At 40.5% G+C, this 21376-nt stretch overlaps 1 protein-coding gene across 2 annotated transcripts in view; it reads left to right on the top strand.

Moving 5' to 3' along the window:
* The first annotated feature begins 7402 nt into the window (after positions 1-7402).
* PLA2G10 (phospholipase A2 group X) overlaps positions 7403-21376 on the top strand; it is a 22639-nt gene continuing 8665 nt past the window's right edge. The window contains exons 1-3 of one of the 2 annotated variants that reach the window (XM_079320959.1): positions 14888-16125; positions 16615-16751; positions 18721-19115. In XM_079320959.1, the coding sequence (XP_079177085.1) occupies positions 19073-19115 (43 nt within the window). In that variant the 5' untranslated portion in view covers positions 14888-16125; positions 16615-16751; positions 18721-19072. Of the gene's footprint in view, positions 8000-14887; positions 16126-16614; positions 16752-18720; positions 19116-21376 lie in introns of those variants that run through there. The other variant, XM_079320958.1, reaches the window with a different exon arrangement.

Raw genomic sequence — 21376 nt, 5'->3', positions numbered from 1 at the left:
TTGGGGCGGCTGAGAAGCTCTTAGCTGCTGATTGGTTGGCTGCCTGCGGCCCCGCCCCCGCGCGCCTTTCCGTTCAGCGGGCCGGAGCCCGGCTCGGCCGGTTCGTGACCCTGTGCGGGCACTGCTGTGTGAGTGGTTGTAGAGACACCGGTACAACCGAGCCCGGGGCCGTCACCAACCGGAGCCGCCGCTCCGGGTAGCGGGGCGCTGGGCCCTTTAAGGCTCCGGTTGGTTCTCCCGGAAGCCGCCTGACGTGAACAGCTCCCGGGAATCTTTCTGCTCAGTGACGTCACTCCAGCCGAGAGGGCGCTGCGCGTGCGCCTGGCGCCGTGCGCGCTCCACTGTGCGGGGGATGGTGAGGCGGCGGGGCCGCGCTCAGCGGAGGGGAGCGCGCGTGGGCGCCTGGGCTTGGTGGCGCCTGGGGTTTCTCATGTCGGAACGCACAAAATGAAAGCGCTTTTTCCCGATAAAAGCTCCTGAGTGAGCACGAGGCCCAAGGGGCGCTGTGCTGTCATTCCTTTAAGCGACAGCCGTGGCCAGTCTGACCAGCGGCAGGTGCAGGCGGGGACACCTTCCCTGGGCCAGGAAATAGCACCGTCCCTGGCCGGGCGGGTGGCACACACCCCTGCCCACGGAACGGCCGCACTGCAGTGCACTCTCACATGAGAGGAGCTGGATTTTCCCTTCTGACTTTGGACATAATTGTATTCTGATAGTATAATGCCGAGCATGCTGAAGGGTGTGGAGGGGATGCCATTTGAGGAGTACCTGAGGTCACTTGGCTTGTGCAGCCTGGAGGAGACTGAAGTCAGACATCATTGTGGTGTTTGAGCTTGGAGCTTCCCCATGAGGGCCAGTGGATGGGCAGAGACTGATCTCTGCTCTGGTAACCAGTGACGGCACTCGAGGGAGTGGCTGAAGTTGTGTCGGGGAAGTTTCGGATGGATATAAGGAAAAGGTGGTTGGGCACTGGAGAGGCTCCCCAAGGAAATGGTCACGGCACCAAGCCTGACAGAGCTCAAGGAAAGTTTGGACAGGGCTCTCAGGCACCTGGTGGGATCCTTGGGGCTGTCCTGTAGGACCAGGAGCTGGACTCTGGGGTTTGGTTTTTTTTGAGTCCTTTACCACAAAGGATTTCGTGATTCTGTTTCCTTTTTTTTAGCAACATTAGTGGTGGCAATGTCAGTAGTGCAGTTGACCAGTCTTGTACAGATGCCCCCACAAACTGTGGTAACTGATGTGACCTTTATAGTAGGACTTGATAAAGAAATCTCTAAAAGTTCTAACCAGTGTAGTATGAAGGTTAAAGTACTACTAATCAAGACAGGAAAGAATGTAGCTAATTAGTAGCTTATTGGGTGAAGTTATGCTGATGGAAAGTTCCTTGACCTGGTGAGTCTAAAACATTAATTATTAATAAATTAATGTATTAAACATTGTTCCAGTCTGATTACCCTAGAGGGACTGTATCTAAAATGTTGAAGCTTTGCCTTGAGGTTTTCTCAGCTCCACAGTGTGAATTATCTCCTGCTCATCACAGCGCTGTGATTCTTGAGACTAAATGTGACAATTCAATCACAGCAGTCAGATATTAGATAGTTAGTGGGGGTGTATGGTGTGACATTTAATGGATTCCTAAGAGTCATGGTGAAATTGGGCCTTTGCTTACTGCAGGATCTAAAGGGACATGAGAGAAACAGAAAAAAAAGATCATTCTTAGAACAACAGTTATGTCCATGGATCATAAACCATGAAATAGACTGTAAAAGTGGTAAGAAGGCTTATCCAATTCCAAATTACAGTTGTTTGAGCACTAAGCAGCTTAAGAAAGTCAGCATTATGAACATTCTCATTCAGAACAATAAACCACTGCTGAGGCTTACTACCTTTGGCTGGTAGTAACACAATGAAAATATTAATTTTAGCTGTTAATCTTTTTGATATATAGGTATTACATAAATCATTCTGCTGATTTTTCCAAGCCTTCTGCTAGGGTTTGCTGCATACTGTTCACCTGGAGAGAATGGCCTGTTGGGAATTCCTGACTACTTTGGGAATACTTCAGATGTAATAGAGACTGCAAATGTTAGCTCAAATTGCATCAGGTAAAGTTAAATTGCTAAATTGTCTTAATATATATGCTGCCTTTCCAACTGTTAGAGAACAAAATTTTGGATTAGAATTAGGAAGTTATTGAACAAGAATTACAAAATAAATATATGGATGGTTACATTATTGTCTTTCCTCAACCAGTGGTTATGGAATATGTGATTATTCCAGCTCTGTATATGTCACGGGAAGGAAAAAATCACCTTGAATAATTAAACCAGCAATTTTCCATTTTTTCCCTTTAAACATCTGTAAGAAGATTCAATAGTATCAGACATGAATTTGTTGTGACTACTATCCATGGAAATATTCCACAACAAATAATGTATACAGTCTATAAAATTTCACCAAGAAAGAGCTTTACAGAAAACATGAATATGAAAAGGAAAACCTTTTTGGTGAAGTCATACATGGGGGTATTGACCTGAATTAAAAAACTAAAATCCTTAAACCATATTAGAACTTTATGAGAAGAGAAACTTGCAGAATTAAACTGAACTAAATTAGAGTATGAACAATTCCTTTCCAAATGTGACTTAACCAAAATACTGCTGTTTAGTCAAAATATTCATGTAAATTAAATGTAGTCTAGTGTCATCCATTCTAAAGGTCAACTTGCAGTTAGTGGCTATTGTTCAATTTGCTGCCACCACTTGACACAGCTCTTTGGCTTAGGATGCCCAGAGGTGAGTGAGCATTGCCTGGCCAGAACAGGAAGATCTGTGCCATATTCTTGTGGCTGGCCAGCCTATGGAGGAGGACTCTCACTAAAGGTACTGTCAGTATTAGGATTTCTGTCTACTTTTTTTGTTGGTAGTGATGGATTTTTAATATCTCTGTGATAAAAAATTGCTTATTGCATGCAAGTTATGCTCTTTGTGGTATTTTATTTGTTCTCTCGTGTGTACCATCCTTTTGAAAACCCTGACCCACTGTATCACTGAAACAACAACAGCTTTTCCTTTTTAAATGCTAGTGAAATTATACATTACAATTTCCAGCACTTACCAGTCAAATTATGGGTTTGAGCCATGAAAATAGGATGACTTTTACTTCAGCAGAAATTACATCAGCATGTATGTTTTTTGTAAACCATGGAAGAAAAAATATCCTACAGCAGACCACACTTTCCTGTGTATGAATGGAGAAGTTGTGGTTGATTTTTTTATTTTTTGCTTATTCTTTCTTCAACATCTATATATTATAACTTAGTTACTCTCAGAATTGATCTAAACAGTGTATCGATATTTTCCAGCCACAAGAATGGGGTGTTGCAAAGCTGTGTTTGTGACTTGTCTTTCCAACAACCATTGAAGTTCAGTGGCTTTTTGCAAACCATTCTTTGTTATATATTCTTTGGTGGCAGAGGCGTGATTTCTGTAATCCCTGGGAGGTTGACTGTGGTGGAGGGGGAGCAGAATATTTGACAACAGTCACAGGGCAAGTTACACTGTAACTTTTGAGGTGTCAGCCCGAGGTTGCCGATGAACTTTTAGCTTCCTTGGGAAACTATTTAGCGTTTTAAAAACCAATTTAAAATTTCTTGCATGTTAAAATTTTGTTGGAATAGGTGGAAGGCAGTGAAACACCTGTAGGTTTTTTGACAACAGATTTCAATGTCTCAGTCGTAATCCGCGGCAAAAATGAAACCCCCGTAAGCAGCCCCGCCTGGCCGGGATTGTCCCCCTCGGTCCAAGGGGAATTTGGCTGCCGTGGGCCAGCAGGGGGAGCGAGTCCCTCCCGAGGCGTGTCTGACCCGGCCCAGGTGAGGAGCGGCGATTCCTCTGCCCTGGAAGGTGCTGCCTTAAAAAGGATTGCTTGAATTGGAAAAAGAATGTCAAGCGTTTCAGTGCGGTGTTTGAGCACACAGAAAGCAGACATACTAAGCGGGGCTAAACTGGGATGGAAATGCCAGCCACCATCAGAAGCATTAGCTTCAGGCCTCAGGATAGCCTCAGAGGAGAGTCATGAGTAAAACATGTTGCATTGTGACAAAGTCATGGATGACTGCACTAATGAGGATGTGAGCAGGAAAAACACAAAACCATTTTTCAAATGGGTGACTGGTTAGAGATCCTCTATTAGCCAGAAATAAAACCAAAAGGGTGTGGGGTACAGCCAGTTTCTGTGTGTAACCTTCTCTAAAGGGTGGTAACAGTTATAATGGGCAGGTGGGAGGTGGATCCAGGTTTTTTCCCTAGGCAGCTTTACTCCCTGAGGTATCGAAAGTTGCTCAAACCTCTCAGTATGTTCGGCAATAAATCAAACTGCACCATCTCCCGTTGGCGGGGGCAAGAGAAGAGGCAATCGCTTGTCTGTGGGTGGTGTTACAGCTTAGACTGTCTCCTGATGGTGACACACACACTTGGGCAGGAAGAGTGACAAAACCAAAGCCATTCCTGAAAATGTCTCTACGGCGAATACCCAAACTCTCTCTTCAAGCACAATGTTCTAGAAATGCAGTAGTTAATATTTTAATCTTTACAATCAAGGTGCCTAGCTAAGACAGCCTTCCTAAGCATTAGTTGTCCAAAGTATGTAAAAATTTGCAAGTAACGCTTTTTGCTAGGCTATGAAATTAAAGATTCCTTTGCAGAGCTGCACACACAAAACTCTGAAAATGCAGTTTAAAAATGAAACGGAAGATTCTGTATTAATTCAAACAAGGAGTCCTAAAGAGTAAATAAATTTGAGAAGCTGATACAAATTAAAGTTCTGTTCTGCAGGCTCTTAGATTAAATGCAGTTTTCCACCTTTTACTGAGCCTTGACACTGCATACTCTTAAGATGTATAAATCTTTTAATGTTATTTACTATTTGCTTAAGAGAATAATGCATTTGCAAAATTTCTTACAATCAGAGAAATGTATCTGTGTGGGCAAAGAGGCTGTATTTTAATAAGAACATTGCTTCAATTCTTGATTTAACAAAACTTATTTATCCTAGCTGATTATAGGTAATGAATAGTCAGAAGTTCAGATAGTTCTGTGAGCAGTTCTCACTTCATGTACTGTGAGATAAGGATCCTTTCTGAAAGTGCAGGATAGGCACATAATGAAGTTTTTTGTCAGTTCTTCTTTCAGTGACACTTCTCATTTTGTTAATACTATGTTAGTCTTTCAGTTTCTCTAAAAAAGCCCCAAACTTTTCCTACCCTTTAAAAAGAATCCTTATTTTCTTTGTTATTTATTATAGTTAGAAATTATTAAATGTAGCAATCTATGTCCTATGTTATTTGATTATTTTATTCTATTCAATTTTCTCAGAAGTGCTGTCTTATTTGTCTGTAATAAACAGGCTTTGGAGATTAAGGTAGGGAAAATTACACCTATTTTCTGACCTGTTTGCTAATATAATATTTATCTCACTGTTGTAACTAGCTAACCCATTATCATGAGCTTCAGCTGTTTACATCACATCTCAATTTTATCATTTGCTTTTCGTGGCTGCACTGACTAATTTAGCAATATAAGGTGTGTCTGATTACTTCCTTTGGAAGACAGAGACTGCCACTGCATCCACTGCTAGCATGAAACTCAGGAAGTGTTTTATTCAATGCATAATGCTCGTTGTAGCTGTACTTTAGATCCATGGCTTAGTTACCTTCAATATATTGATTTTTCACCTGAACTTGTCCATATTTGCTTTGCTTTCTATTTAGAGGTTGGCTACAACAAGTCTTTAATGCTAGAGAACTCTGCTATAACTGGAAAGATGGAATGGGGTGAAATGAATTGATCTCTTTTCTATCACAGGTTATATATGAGGTTTAAATCTGCCCATAAAGAAGATGGAGGAGGGGGAAACAATGGTTTGTTGTCAGATTCAGTTAAAGAATGGTGCTTTGCTAAGTATCACAGTAGAACTGAGGAATACCTCTCTCCACAGGGAGTTTCCTGCCAGAATAAACCTTTCTTTGTTTTTTAGCTTTGCCAAGATCTAGAAGACCTCAATCTTTTGGCAAAGGCAAATTAGTGTGCCTTTTAGGAGTGTATATTAGTATGAGCTGTCCAAGAGAGACCAGAGAGGAAGGTGTGTGCTGATGCTGCTGGCTTTGCACGTGCTCATGCCTGTGTGCAAGCAGATTCACTCAAATGAAGCCCTTTCATAAAGCAAATGTTGTGTAGTTGTTAGACAGCCTCAAGACACATTTCAGGGGTTAACCTTGAAATAGCTTTAGTCTGAACACAGAGATTGAATGTCATGGTGGGAACACACCTTCCTGTCTTATTCCCCAGAGGAGTCCCATGCTGAAACAGCTCTTTCAAATGACCCACAGCACAGTGCATGAAGACAATCAATCTGGCTCAGTTTTGAGCTGCAATGAAGTGCTAAATCACACACTTGGTGAGTTAGATTGCTCTGATCAAGAATGATCTCTCTGAAGCAAGTTTTGCAGGAGCCTGCTAAGGGTTGCTTACAATCCTCTTGAAGCTGGCAATCAGATTATCCTTTTCGTAGGTGAGCTAAGTAGGTTAAACATCTTCAAAGCCTCTAAACTGTTTCTCTCATATCCTGAAAGCTATTAACACATCAGCACTGAGTCTGCTTCCCTGCAATCTCAGGTCAAAGGGGCTAAATGTTACACCTCTCTGCCTTGCTTAACCATGCCCATGTGGCTAAAACAGAAATTCCCCAATGATCATATTGGCTCTTATGAATTCTCAACTCTCTCCATGTACTATGGAGGAAGCTCAGGCCCTCTGTAGAGAATGCCACCATGACACTCAGTTCTAGACCAATACCCTAATTCCTGCAAACCAGATAAGCATTTATTCATCAGCTTATCTTAACTGTTACACTTATTCCAGAAGGTCAAGGAGTCATCCAAAACCCAGGTTTATGAGCAGTAGTAAAAATGGCAAAGTATCTTCAAGCTGTCTGTGTATAAAAACATATTTAAGGAATTTTTCAGCTTCACCTCTGACACTTTGCAAGCAATTGGAGTTTCAAGTCCCTAACAGTAGTGTTTGCTTTTTGTTTTCTATCATTCTGCTTCATGTTGCAGAAAATAGTGTAACAAAAAATTTAATAATGTCTCCTGAAAAGCTGTGAAGCAAAAGCCATGACACAAAACTAACATTTTTATATATACACTGAATAATTCTGAATTTAAATAAAACTTTAAGGAGTGGCAAGACTTGACTAGGGTCTTTCAAAGAAAATACCTCTGCAGAAACTCAAGGAGAATGAAGTTAGCATGAGAATTCTTTGAATGCATCCCTAAAATGACCAGTGCTAGTGGAGTGTGTCCCTGCCTGTGACAGAGGGAGTTGGAACAAGATAATCTTGAAGGTTCCTTGAAACCATTCCATGATGCTATGAATGCTGCCATAGATACCCTAGGAAAGTATTTTCTATAAAGAATTGGGTATTGCATCCCTCTGTCTTGCATTCAAACCAATACGACCCTAAAATTATAAAATCTCAGGCTAAAATTGATTTGCCATATAAGCAACACAATGCTTGGAAATTAGTGGCTCCTCAGAGAATTATTCTGAAGAAATCAATATATCTAAAAATCAAGTTAGCATATTTTCTTCTTCCTGGAAAGAGTCAGTATTCCCTAGTAAGCACAGTGCTCAAGACTTTTGGGAAACAAGTGTGAAATACTGTTTGCACTGCCTCATTTAGTAGTGCTGCCATAACTGCAGCTGTCAGCTGGATCAGAAGCATCCCAGTATATACAGGTTACACCTACAAACAGGCAATATTAGAAGTGATGAGAGTTCCATGGCAGTGGACTAACAGACTAACACAGTATCCTTGGCTTCATGGAGTTCTAGTTCTGAAATAAGGAAGAGAATCCAGAAGAACACACAGTTGACAGTAGCCATTACAAATAATGGCACTGATGGAGCAGCAAGATCGTTCACATAGCTATTGCAGGGTAGGACAGATACATGGAGTAATGTTTTTAGGAAACAATTGCAATTGCAACAGAATTGAACTGCCATTAAGATTGAAGTTGCTACAACAGGCAGAGTCCTGTTTCTCATACTTCACTTTAATCAACTTTTCACTCTTTACAGGCTTTTGCAATCTATTTTATAAATCTATTGTTGTGTTTCTAACAATGTAGGCTTTCAGAAAATTTGAGGTTTGAGTTTGTGTGCTGTAAGACTCAAAAGAAACCTTGGATGATTGAGGTTTTAACTTGAATGCTGCACTCTCAAATGTAGTATCCCACCCATTGGCTGCATACAAAAAAGGACGTTTTTAACTGAGGAGAATTAACATTCTTCCAAACCTCAGTCTGGAGCATGTATAATTATACTAAAGCATTGTTAGAAGCTATTTTAAAAGGAAATGCTGCCTGCCTTCTGAGGTTTTTTATATTCATAGTCTGGGCATGTCAATCTTTCTTTGAAACCACAGCATTGTTATTCTATTCTTGATCAATAAGCAGCACAAGCACACCTTAGCACAGAAAATGACAAGCTGCTGGGCTCTTCAAATTTGCAGCTTGCCACTAACTTTGTAGAGAGCTTCAGTTATCCTGAGTCTCACTACTTAAATTTGTAAAATGGGACTTATGCAGCTGTGATTATTTATTTACTAAATTTCTTCTGTAAACTGCTGAATATCGGGCATTAGATAATTTTACACATTTTTTATACCTTTTAGGTATGTACTGGTTTAACTGAGGTCAGAATCTAATGTGTAACAAATGCTGTTTATGTTTTATTTATATTTTCTGAAGACTAAACTTGCTTTGACTGTCAGTTGAAACATTTTAGCATTGAACCTACTACCATTCCTTCCTTTTCTCAAAGATCCAGATTATTCCTTATAACAAATATTTCAATGAACAGCTCACCTTTATTCTGAGGGGATAAAAAAATTGTGTTTATTAAATTTTATTTTTACTATAAAAATATGACACACTCCAAAAGTCTATCCTATTTTACTGCAGGTCAATCAGTTTTAAATAAATCCTTCTCTAATTAGGTTGTCTTGCCTCTACCTCTGGTGCCTACTCCATTCAACTTTTTTCCAGACACAGGCCCTTACAAGATGCTCTTCTGATAACAGAACAGGAAGTTCTTTATCTTCTAATATTGTGTGACTCCAAATATAATTATATGCTTTAAGGAGGTAGAAAATATACCTTGCTCAAAGAGAAATTACTTGGGCTGGTACAAGAAATTTCAGGGCTTATGGCATACAAGTCAGATCAGAAGATCTGACCTTCAGCTCCTTGAACAAATGACAAGTGACTTAAGAAGCCAAAGATAAAAAGGTGATGGACAGAGGCCAGAAAAAAGGGCCAGAAAAACAAAATTCAAAGACCAAAAACTTGAAAGCAGCAGCACAGCTGTAAGCAGTGACACTGGTTGTGAGGTCAGCCCTTCTCCAAGGGGCTGTGGTACTCGATGTTCTCACAGAGGTTTCTAAGTCCTGTATTTCAAGTAAAATTAGGACTGCTGCTGCTCCTCCTCTTCCTTCAACTTGCTGTCATAATGATCATAAAAGGACCCACCTAATTCCAGTCCTTCCAGTTGTGCAGTAATCAGCTAACTATGCAGATTGCAGAAAACTGAGGGGGGGATGCCATATATGTGCTATAGTAGAAAATGTTTCTCTCCTTTCATGGCAAAGTGATCATTTAGTGCTTGTATTATTTAGATTTTAAGATGCATTCCCTCCCCTAGGAACAGGAATGAAGTCATTACAGAGAATTAACTGTTTTACATTGCTTTACATTTGAATTCTGCTTTATTGTATGAGTATGCAAAACATGTTTGCACACATTCATAGACAAACTATGTGTTGCTTCAACAAAAATAAGTAAATTAAAAAGCCCAGTTGATGGGAAGAAAATGGATGTTTGGCAGCATCTCTGCACACAATTATCTGTGAATGTCTGCATTTGGAAGAGTGATGTGCAGTATTGGCTGTTGGGGTTTTTGATAAAAACTACACAGTTGGGGTTTTTTTGTGGCTGTCAGAAAGAACCAATTGAAACAAAAATTCAGTCTAGTATTTTACAGAATAAAAATTAGGCCTGCTTATGTAATTAAGTTGACCCTCCTAAATAAGATTTCAATACAAGTGAAGATTATCTGTCCCAGGCAAATCCTTCCTAGGGATTACGTGGTGCATAAACTAATAAGGTTTTATCTTTTCTGAGAGGGGAGATAACTAGAGGAACAATAAAACATTAATGTGGTATTAAAGAATTGCAAACAGAATTAGGAAATTAGGTGTTGTGAGTCTCACAGCAGCATTAAATCACCATTAAGTTTCAGTATGCAGATCCTGTGTGCAGACACTCAAAACTGTAAATACTCCCATGCACGCAGAACTGTTTTTCTTTGTGAAATAAAAATGTCAAGTATGCATAAACTGTTAATTTTAAAAGGCAATCTGAATATGGTTAGCATGACATTTTGTAGACACTGTATTACTCCTATTTTTGGGGTATCACAGTCACAAAAAGAAACTAGACAAAAATTTTATCATTCAGCATAATTTAGATGAATATTCTTTTGGCACAGTAACTGAGACACAAAATGTGCTGGTTTACACCCTAAAAAAGGTAAAAATATATTTAGTACCTACAATCTGAAAGAGTTTAATGAAGAATGTAATATGACTATTTGGTAAACTCTTTATTTAAAATGCTAATCAGTGAAAACTATAACCTAGACTTGAAACTAGAAAGCTACCAAAGAAGGAGTCAGAGAATTGAACCACTTTACTTAGTTCCCAGTCACTTTTTGACTGCTGGTTTGAGTTCACCCTTGATTGGATGCCACATATATGTATTGTAGGATAAGTACTCAGAAGAATTTAAATCTGTTTAGTAAGATTCACACCTCTAACAGCTGAAGATGAAACGATTCATTTTAAAGCTTTACTGGGTCTGGTCCTCACTCCCTTTTTTCCTTTCTGTCTTGCACATCCTGATGTCAGTTAGCAAGGCCAGGTACACACAGTACAGCAAACCCTCTCATTCTTCAGTAAATGCAAAGAGAATGGTGGTTCCATCACTGCTAGTATAAATGGGGTAGTTCATAGCATTTGGTCTCTTTATTTTATGATGGTATTTCATATGCAATTAAAACTTTTTCTCCTTTATATGTAGGAACAACATGTTCTTCATACATGTTATTTTAAAGAATACTGCTCTATTTAAGATAGTATGAACTTTATTAGTCACAGGATCTGTACATATGAGTTTGTCTAGATGGCTCATGATGCAATTCTGTAAATATAGTATCACCATGAGGAATTAGTTAAACAAAGGAAGCAATTTATGTATTTGAATCAGGTCAGAGAATTACAGAATGGTTAAGGTTTGGAGGGGACTCTGGTGGGACATCCAGTCTAACTCCCCTGCTCAAGCAGGGTCATTCTAGAACACATGGCACAGAATTGCTGGTTCTGGAATATCTCCAGTGAGGGGAACTCTACAACCACTCTGTTCTGGTACTTGGTCACCCAGTGATCATCCTCCTTGTATTAAAATAAAATCAAAAAGAATTATGAAGTCTGAAGACTGCCAAATCCTTTGGTGTACCAGTTTTCAATCTGTACTATGGAAATTATGCAACACTTCTATTTATCTTTGAAGATTCACTGAACTCTGTAAGAGTTAAATATCATCTTCCCTGAGCACTGTCACATATACAAGGTATTAGGACTTCAGTGTAGCTGCTTCCTTCACACTCCACTGTTTCCTTAGCTCTTTGTGGCAATGAGTCTACAACTCTTCTGCTCATAAGTGTCCTGAATATGTCTTTTGTCCATAACTGATCTCTTTAAAGGAAGTATAAAGTCTATAGAATTATAAAATCCTCCTTACTTTTAGGAAAACTTATTAAGACACTAATTGATACTTCAAAGAAGCATAAGCTTAACTCTTTATAATTACAGCTTATATAAATGGTTCTAATTTGTTTGTATTGTATAGTACCCATGTCATTTGTTGCCTTGCAATGCAATGGAAAATAGGTCTACATGGAAAACATAATATTTTTGTCATGTTGCCCCAGATTTGAGAATGCATTTAAATTCTTACCTTCTACTGAGTCCCTACTTCTCACTGAAAATCAAACAGCTGCTGGTGCCTAAACAACATTTTATTGAACAGCCTGCCTGTTGTGCACTGGCTTTCTGTGCATGTTGTCAGCAAATGACTCTTGCATCTTTTGGCTGATTTGAAGTATCTGGTTTATTTCAGGTATAGCAGTTTATGATGTTAGTGCTGACAATTCTCTGGTTCAATTACTCCTCATCCCAACCACACTGCAAAAGTAAAGAATAAAAGTAGGTGTCCATCCCACAGAGACTTGGAGATGAGAGATTAAGAATCAAGTTGACAAGTGACATATACTCAGCTCTTCACCTGTTTGATCTTACATGTCTTAAGATACAAATTTTCCTATACTCACTTTTTTCCTACTCCTAAATTCTCTAGTTAATCCCCATGTTCCCTACCCCTCAGCAGGGAAATCCATTTTCAGGGATTTTTTGACCCTCAACAATAAATTCAGTAACTTCCCAGTTCCCAAAACAGTCTGGGTGGTGTTTAAAGATAGAGGGTCCTTGTATAGATTAGCCTGGAAAAATCAAGGGCTATATTCTACTCACCTTTCCTTTGATGGATGCATTACTTAGGGATTTTGTCCTGATGGGTTCAGTTGCCATAAAACTTCACAGCTGACAGAGCACAAGAAAGAACAGGTCCTGAAAGAAAACTGTAAGACAAGCAGACCAGGCCAATAGGGTGTTCACTGTTGACAGGGTGAAGAGCAAAACAACTAAGAGGTGAAGAAATAAGCAGGTAATAAAAAAATCTTCATTTTATTTTCAAGCAATTAAAAACATTTAGGGATAATGAAAAAAACAGTAGACATAGAAAAAATTACACAAAACTGTGAATTTCTTTCTCTTCTCTCTTAAATGAAATATAATCTTTATAAATCCATGTTCTGTCTTCACCCTGGATACTGCATTCAATTCTGCAGCTTCCCCCCAGTCTCAGTAAAAATAGAACTGGAAGAAGATTCAGAAATGGTTGACAAGGACAAAGGCATAGAAATGGAATTTCATAATAGTGAGTTTAAATGGTAGGAAAGTATGAAAAGGGCACTGCTTCTGTTTGTGACAAAGCTGTCTAGATAATAAAAGGAGGCAAAATCTCAAGTCTCTTTGAATTTAGTACAGATGATTTCCCCAGTGCATTTGCATCTTTTAGTTGGTGATATGTGGAAAAAATTATTATCAATTAATTTATTATTGCTGAACAGGCCTACTGCCTTCCCTGCCTGCAGGCCACAATTTCATAAAAACGTTTAAGCAAAAGGAAGTGATATTGGAGCCTGTCAGGGTGGAACTGCTAATTTGAAGGTACCTGCTATAACATCACAGTATCAGAATCGTGTTGGTGGCAAGGGACTTCTGCAAGTTTTGTAGTTCAACTTTCTCCTCATGGCAGGTCCCGTTAGAGCAGGTTGCTTTTAGTCATGTTCAATTGAGTTATGCATATCTCAAAGGATGGAGTTTCTACAGCCTTTCAGGGCAAATAGTTTCAGTATTTGATCTTTAAAAAAGATTTAAAAAATTGTTTCTTATATTGAATTGCTATAGGTTGTGCTCATTGCTTCTTAAGCACCTCTAAGAAAAATGTAGCTGTATCTCCTCTACACCCTTCCATTACGAAGTGCTTCACAGCACTGTGATCTCTACTCATCATCTTCTTCAAACCTGGGCAAATCCAGTTCTCTCATCTTCTTGTATGTCATGAACTGCAGCTGCCTGAGCAGTTTGGTAGCCTTGCTTTAGTGTGTCAATGACTTTCTTGAAATGAGAGATAGACATCCAGATGTGTCACAAGTGTCAGATGGAGGGGAAGATTCAGTTCCCTCCAAACCTACCAGTGCTACTCAGCCCAGTTTGCAGCTGGGCACGTTGGCTCCAAGAGCACATGGTTAACTCACATTCTGCTTGTCCACCACAACCCTCAGCTCCTTTTCCACAAAGCTGTTCTCTATCCAGTCAGTTCCTACTCTGCCCCACTTGGGGGGTTATGCCAACCCCGTTGTAGGGCTTTGCATTTGCCTTTGCTGAACTTCATGAGGTCCCCAAGAGCTCATTTTTCCAGTCCGACTAGGTCTGTCTGAGTAGCAGCCCTGCCTTCCAGAGTATCAGCCACTCCCCCCAATTTGGTATCACCCACAAATGTGCTGAGAGGTCACTCTATCCCATCATCCTGGTCATTACATCAGCCATTTCAAGAATCCAAGTTGATGTAACCCATATAAAGAAAGCAAGTCAAATATCCTTCCAGAGATATGCTGAAGACTTCATATTTTAGAAACACACATTGCATTGCCAAGTCTTTTTTTCTCAAGCTATAAAAATAAGTAACCCTGGGTTCCACAAGAAGCAGACCATGAGTCTTTTTTTTCTGTGCAAATGCCAAATGTAGAATTTGACTTAGAGAGCGCAAATCTTCTGGAAGACAGAGATGACTGTCAGAACCTAAGAGCTAAGCAAGCTGGAAGCTATTTATGGAACCCTTCCCCAGCATATCCAGTATGTGCCTTTGCTCAAAGATAGGCAATGTATTTCCATGCCATAAAAATGGACATAATTGCATTGGTAAATACCCAGTGCTCTGAGGACGTTCTTGCAATCTCGTTACTTCCCTGGGTATGGACAGAATGGACTCTGTGCTAGCAGCTGTTGTACTAAAGGAGCAGAGAGGAGAATAGGGATCAGGAAAAAAAACTAGAAGGAAGAGACAAGAAAACTGTAGGAGTAATTCAGCTCCTCTGCAAACATTATAGCTGTTTCAAGAACATTTCTGTAATAAACAATCTTTCCAGCACACAACTGGAGATGGGCATTGTTATGGGCAGTGACACACTCACTACACAGTGTTTTTGCAGCATGGACAGAGTAACACTGCTGCAAAAGGGCATGGAAAGGACAGTGCTACAGACATGATCCCTGAAATTCTCTTGGGATATATTATGCTACTCAGAGATTTACTGTTACCAGAGACATTACAAGTTATGTTATAGACTGGTATAGTCTTGAAGTTGGATTTTGTTGTGTGTGCTAGAACTGGATTTGAGATAATACATGCACATTGCAAAATACTATAGAATGGCTTAGCAGAATGTTTTCTAAAATTCCACATGGAGCTTGTCTCTCTAAACTTGGCTTTATAACTCTTGTACACTTTGAGACAACAGCTCCAATAACATGAGCTGAAGAAAACATTGGTAAACAGGAAGCATTGGTTGTGAAAAGGAGCTAAGAGAAGATGGAAGGACATGAAAGTGAGGAAACCCAGCCAAACCTCCAAAAATAGGAACAAAGGCACTGAATGTTTCCAAACAAACACTCAGATAATTAAGGCTGTTTGGCTTGGTATTTATATGAAGACAATGATGATAAAGAAGTTGTGTGCTACATGGACATTCAGTATCTGAAGGAACATACACTTGTAAAGGATGTATTCCAAGCAGAACCTCTGTCCCAACCCAATGTTTAAGAAGATGTGGGGTAACTCAGAGACATTTACAAAGTATAGCAACAAGTAAACACAGTCTTTTGAATTAATTTCTGGGAAGCAACTCTTCAGTTCTAATTATCCTGATACCCTCAGAGTAAGGCATGTGCTTTTTTCCTTATTTTACTCCAGGAGACAGTGCCACAGAAAAATCCAATCTGGGACTATACCTGGGATGCAAAAGATCAAATTTCTGTTTTCCAGCTCTGCTAGAGCCATCATACAGCACCTTAAGCAAATCAGCCTGCCTCCATTACCATCTCTAACAATGGGAAAATAATTTCTTTCATCATTCTTTATTAGTTCATTAATTCAGTGGGGCAGCAAGTATGCCCTATGGTGTAAATGCCACGTGCTGAATGTTGTAGGCATTTTTTAGTACTTTGCTTAGACACCTACAGACCCTAGTACCTCTGTATTCAGCAGCAGCAACACTACATTGGTTCACAACAGCTAAATGGAGAGTGTATGTAAATTTGACCAAGGTAGGTGCCATGCTTTTTCATTTTTCAGGAAAAATAACTGTTCTAACTAAATGAAAAAATTTAATGGAATTATTACAACTAAAAAACTACAGCTTTTAACTTTACTGCTGTTAAGTCAGCAGTAAATCTACTGTTCCACTTCTATTTAGACCACTACCTTCACCTGATCACAGGATAGTGGATAACATTAACTGTATTTTAGACCATTCTAGCATTTTCCATAAACATTTTAACATTTTGAGTTATCATACTCTGTCATTTTTCTGCATGTACATAATCCTGGACCCTGAGAAATGAGGCTTTTAAAATTCATTTAACAAGTTTGTCAATATTTGTGTTATGCTGTGAGAATGTTCCTCAGTACAGCCATGTGTCTCAATTATATTAATCCATTTCTCAGATTTAAAAACAAAACAGTCATCAGGTACATGCAGCTTTGTTTGAGAAAGTATATTTGAAAAGCAAATGGTTCTCTCCACCCCTACACAGCTCCAGTTGATAGACAGAAGCAATTCATCAGTAAGAGGGAAAATGCCATTTATCACATATGACAGACCACTTTCCAAGTGCTTCAAATAGAAGAAGCACTACAAAAAGAAATATGACAGCTCTACACTGCCACCTAAGTTTTTAATTAAGAAATTTAAAGGGAACCAAATCTAATTTTAAAAAATGTGACTTTATCATTGTAATCCATATGAACTTCCAGTCTGTTACCAGTATATTTTCTTAGCCGTGTGCCTGACAATTTACTGGACAATCTAGCTTTACCTCAGTAAAAGTATTTCCTTCTATCAGATTTCCTCCCCTCTCACCAATCTCACTGGATGAACTCTTTGAACTCTTACTACACTCATAGGAATCATAACTCATGACTTGCATTCCTTATATCATCATTATATACAGTTTCTGTTCCTACACATCTTTGTGTACTTTCTGATAGAAGCAGCTGTAGTCTGAGAATTTCAGTCTCATATGATTTTTCAGTGGTTATAAGGTTACTTTCCTTTCTTCAGAGAAAAACACATCAGCTGCACTAACACATTGCATCAGTCAGTGTCCTAAAGAACAACATGAAATGCAATTCATCTTGCTCCCTTGGATACTGTTTTCATTGTCATATGTAATGGCATGCTGGATGGGATAGTGTTCAACTGAAGTTTCATTAAGCAGCTCTCGGACACCATTAAAGAGTTCTAATAGGTGTGACTTATTGACCGGAAGAGTCGGTAAACAAATGAAGTATAAGTGACAGTACGAGACCAGAGTAACAGTAATTAGCGATGTGACTCCATGAGTAATAGCAAAATTGCCCTGACCCAGTTGATGGAAATAGCAATGAAATCTTAAAAAATAAAATAAAAAAAAAAATCCCAAATAGATGGGTTTTCTACCAACAAGTATAAGGGTCATGAGCAACCTTTCTGGTTGTCACACAACCCACTTCACTGGCATTCTACTCCAGCTGTGTTGGGACACACCGTGGCAGTTGTGCTCCCCATGTTGGCCAGAGCCAGGCACAGGGGTGGAAGGAGAAGGGCAGGCTGGCAGCATTATCCCAGCACTGCATACCTGCTGCTGCTCTGTACAGATCTGCCTGGCATTGGGGCTACACAGGAAGCCTCCAGAAACCTTCCCCTCTCTGCAGAACACCAGCACTCAGGTTGGAACCCTGCTTATTTCTGCTGTGTGGAGCTCATACCAGCAGCCTCCGCCTTGCCAAGTGCCATGCACAGTCCTGACTGAGCTGCCACACCTCTCCTGGTGCTCTGCACGTGGTTGCACAAAGGTCTACCAGGTATACAATGGCATATCAATATCCTGCCTCCGATCGATGTTCCACATTTATCCCACGCTACCCTCACTTCAGTGCCAACACAAACATTTCAGAGAGCTTGGATTAATGAGAGCATAACAAAAACAAATCTGATCTGTCCGTGCATGCTTTTTGTCCTTGGAATCACATCACATATGATTTTCTAGCTCTCCTGAAAAAAGGAATGTTATAATACAGAAGTCAGAGCATTTTAATGCAAAAATAGAATTATTACTCAGTATGTGTATGAGAACACAAAATCAATACCCTAAGTTTCAGGGCTCCTGATTGCTCGAACAACTGACAGGAAATGTACTGGTTTCATTTAATTGTATTAATAGAATATGCATTAATAGAAATGCATTAATAGAAGGTCTGAAAAAATACTTGGAAAGTATGAGCACAGAAAAAAATCACAAAAAAGCAAGTGGTATTGTCTGTGTGTTGACAGAAGCAATGAAACTGATTGTAATAAGACATCTAGTTGTAATAATACAAGAGTTGGAAAGGAAATAGAAAAATATGCAAACATAATACAATGTACAAAGAAGCACTGACTTTGAGAGTCTATTTTGTTTGAGGTACAATTAAAAAGTTTTTATCAAGCTACAAATATCCACAACTGGTTTAGGAGTTGGTTGTCCTTTAGTCATCCAAGGAAAGGAACAATCAGTAGATGAAGTCTGACTGATGCAGACTGCAGATAGAGCACGTCTTCAGCACTGGTTATAATTAGCCACTAGACTAACTTACAACACAGTTCCTGCTTTCCTCTTCAGATCTAGATTAAATTACCTAGGAACTGCTGCAATTCAAAAAGAAAATATAGCTGCCAGAGCAGGGGAGGCGGCCCCCATCCCAGACCTGCGGGGTGTGACCCCCTGTGCCTGCACCGCGCTCCGCTGCCCGAGTGACAGGTCCCAGCTCTCGCCGGCTCTTCCAGCGGCAGCTCCTCCCTTCTGGCCAGATGGACAGCACAGCTTGGACTTGGGCTCCGGCTCCGGGGGACCCGGCTCGGGGCAGAAAGCAGCCTTTTATAGCCGGCACGCCGCCGCTGCGGCTCACACCTACACGCTCCGCCGCCGAGCACAGCGCTGCTGCCGGGACCCGCACCCCCGCCCGCCGCTGCCCATGGCGCCGCTGCCCCCGCTCCTGCTGCTGCTGCTGGCGGCCGGTGAGTAGAGCAGGGCCCCGCACCGGGGCTCCATCCACACGCTGCTTCCCGCCGGGGAAGCGGACCCGTCCGGCGGCGCCTCCGCGGGCTCTGCTGGACCCGGACCCGGCCGGATGGGGCTTGGCACCGTCAGGGGGCAGGTGGGAAGAGGGGTAGAGAAAGGAATGTTAGTAGAAACACTCACGGGAAGTGCCTGTCTTCCCACGGCGCAGAGCGGTCCCTGTGACAGGTGGCCAGCGCTCGGGCACAGCTGGGGGGACTCGCCCACGGGAACCCCCGATGTGCCGCTGCCAGCGGCGGCTGGAGCTGGCCCGGCAGCCCGGCCGGTGCTCACACCGCACCTGCACACGGAGCGGGGCTGCAGGGCGCACATTACTGTAAAGTCCATCAGTAATGTACAGCTCTGCTAACGAAGTTCCGTGTTTTAAATCAGTCTGCAGCTTGCACGTGCAATGATCTTTATAAAAAGCCACTAGCTTTACCCCCGCTCTTCTCTGGGCATTGGAGTGAGCTGTGGCAGAGCACTTGCACTGCTAAGTAGTTCAGGAGCAGGAATTGCTAGAACTGAGATTGCCTACAAAACCCTAACTGGGTTATTTTGAAAAATGAATCAGTCTTCATGAATGAGTTATGATGTGAGAATGTAATTAAAGGACCCCTGCCTCACACCTTCATACAGCCAATTACTCACTTTGTAAATATTTAATTTTTTGTCTCCTACATCCTATTTATTAATCAGTGTTAAAGACCGGTTGTAACAATTCACAGTCCATTTCCTCATAGGTTTTCTGAGGTACTCATCAGTATAGTAACTGATTGTACTTATTTTTCTGAAACTGTATTATCATCACTCTTTTTCAGATAGATAGGTGGGCTGACACAAAAAAGCATCCTCTATTTTTAAGTTCCCATGGTGATATGCTAGAACCCAATTTCACTACAACTACATAAAATTATGTGGAATTTCAACTGCTCAAAGTTTGGTTCTCACTGAGTGCTGTGGTAGCTTGGTATTCCAACCTCAGGATATTCAGCAGGATGGGAGCGTACTATTTGTAAACATCAACAGGCATTGTTTTAGAGTGATTAAATTAACCTCATGCTGAACCTTTGTGACAGCTGTAAGGATAAAATCCTATCTTCCAGAATAGCAATTAGCTGCCTTAAGTAAAAGATTCTCTTGGACTTTTTTTTATACATTCCTACACAGCTTGCAAATTCACCACACCAAATCTTGCAAATAGGATCCTAAAGAAAAGAGCCTCAATTCATTCCTAGAACAGATTCTGGGCACAGGATGGAGCAGGGTCTGGGAAAGGCAGTTGTGTGATTAAAGCCCATAAAGTAAGGTGCTTGCATAATGGGGCCAATTTAAGGCCCCACGAAGCTCCCTGCCCCAATTCTATTTCCTGGCCTCAGATGGCCTCTATGATTCCTTCTGCATTTTGACCACTCTCCAGACTTCATCCTTTGCATGGCACAAAGCTCAGCAAGAACATGAAGGAAAGCAATGAAATGACTGCTTCTGCCAGCTTGGAGTGCTCATTACAGAGAGGCTGGCTGTGCTCCGATAGCTCTGAGTCAGGTGCCTCAGTCACTCCGTGGGCAGTCAGGAGCACGGCAAATGCAATCTACCTGTTTCCCAATTGGTCCAAAGTATCAAAACAGGCAAATTTAACCTTTCAAAAAATTCACATGTGACTAGAGTTTGTGGAGATAGCATGTAAGTTGTCAAGGCAATAAAATGAGGTGAAAAAGGCCATTCCTGATGGCTTATGAAATGAGGTAAAAACCTAAGTAAAAACTAAAGTTTCTATAAGGCATATGGTTCTTGTTTGCAAGATCTTGGAAATGCATCAGAAAGTCTCCTTATTCCCAAGTTTCAAGTTCTGAACTACTGGAGCACTATGACTGCATAGAGAAATCCCTAAAGGAAATTTTTCACATATTTAACATCAAAAAATGTTTCTGTATCCTCAGTCTTTGAAAGAATGGCTTAAAAATTATTTTTAAACCCACATAACAGCATACATTGTATTAGATGCTACTACTGTAGTTAGGTATCATCATTATGCAAAGTTGTACATGTATCTGGAAAAATAATCATTATCTTTGCATTGAACCCATTGAAAAGAGTAAAACAGAGAAAATATGACCTTTCACAAAAAAAAAAAAGTGTTTCTAATTTTTTTCCCTCTTTGCGTACAGAAATTTAAGGGAAATGGATTTTTAAAATACCTTGTAAAGCAATGAAATTAAAA

Source organism: Erithacus rubecula (assembly GCF_903797595.1).
Source record: "Erithacus rubecula genome assembly, chromosome: 17".
In the NCBI taxonomy this organism is placed as follows: domain Eukaryota; kingdom Metazoa; phylum Chordata; class Aves; order Passeriformes; family Muscicapidae; genus Erithacus; species Erithacus rubecula.
The sequence above is the reverse complement of the archived record's forward strand: the minus strand, read 5'-3'. Positions and strand labels throughout refer to the sequence as shown.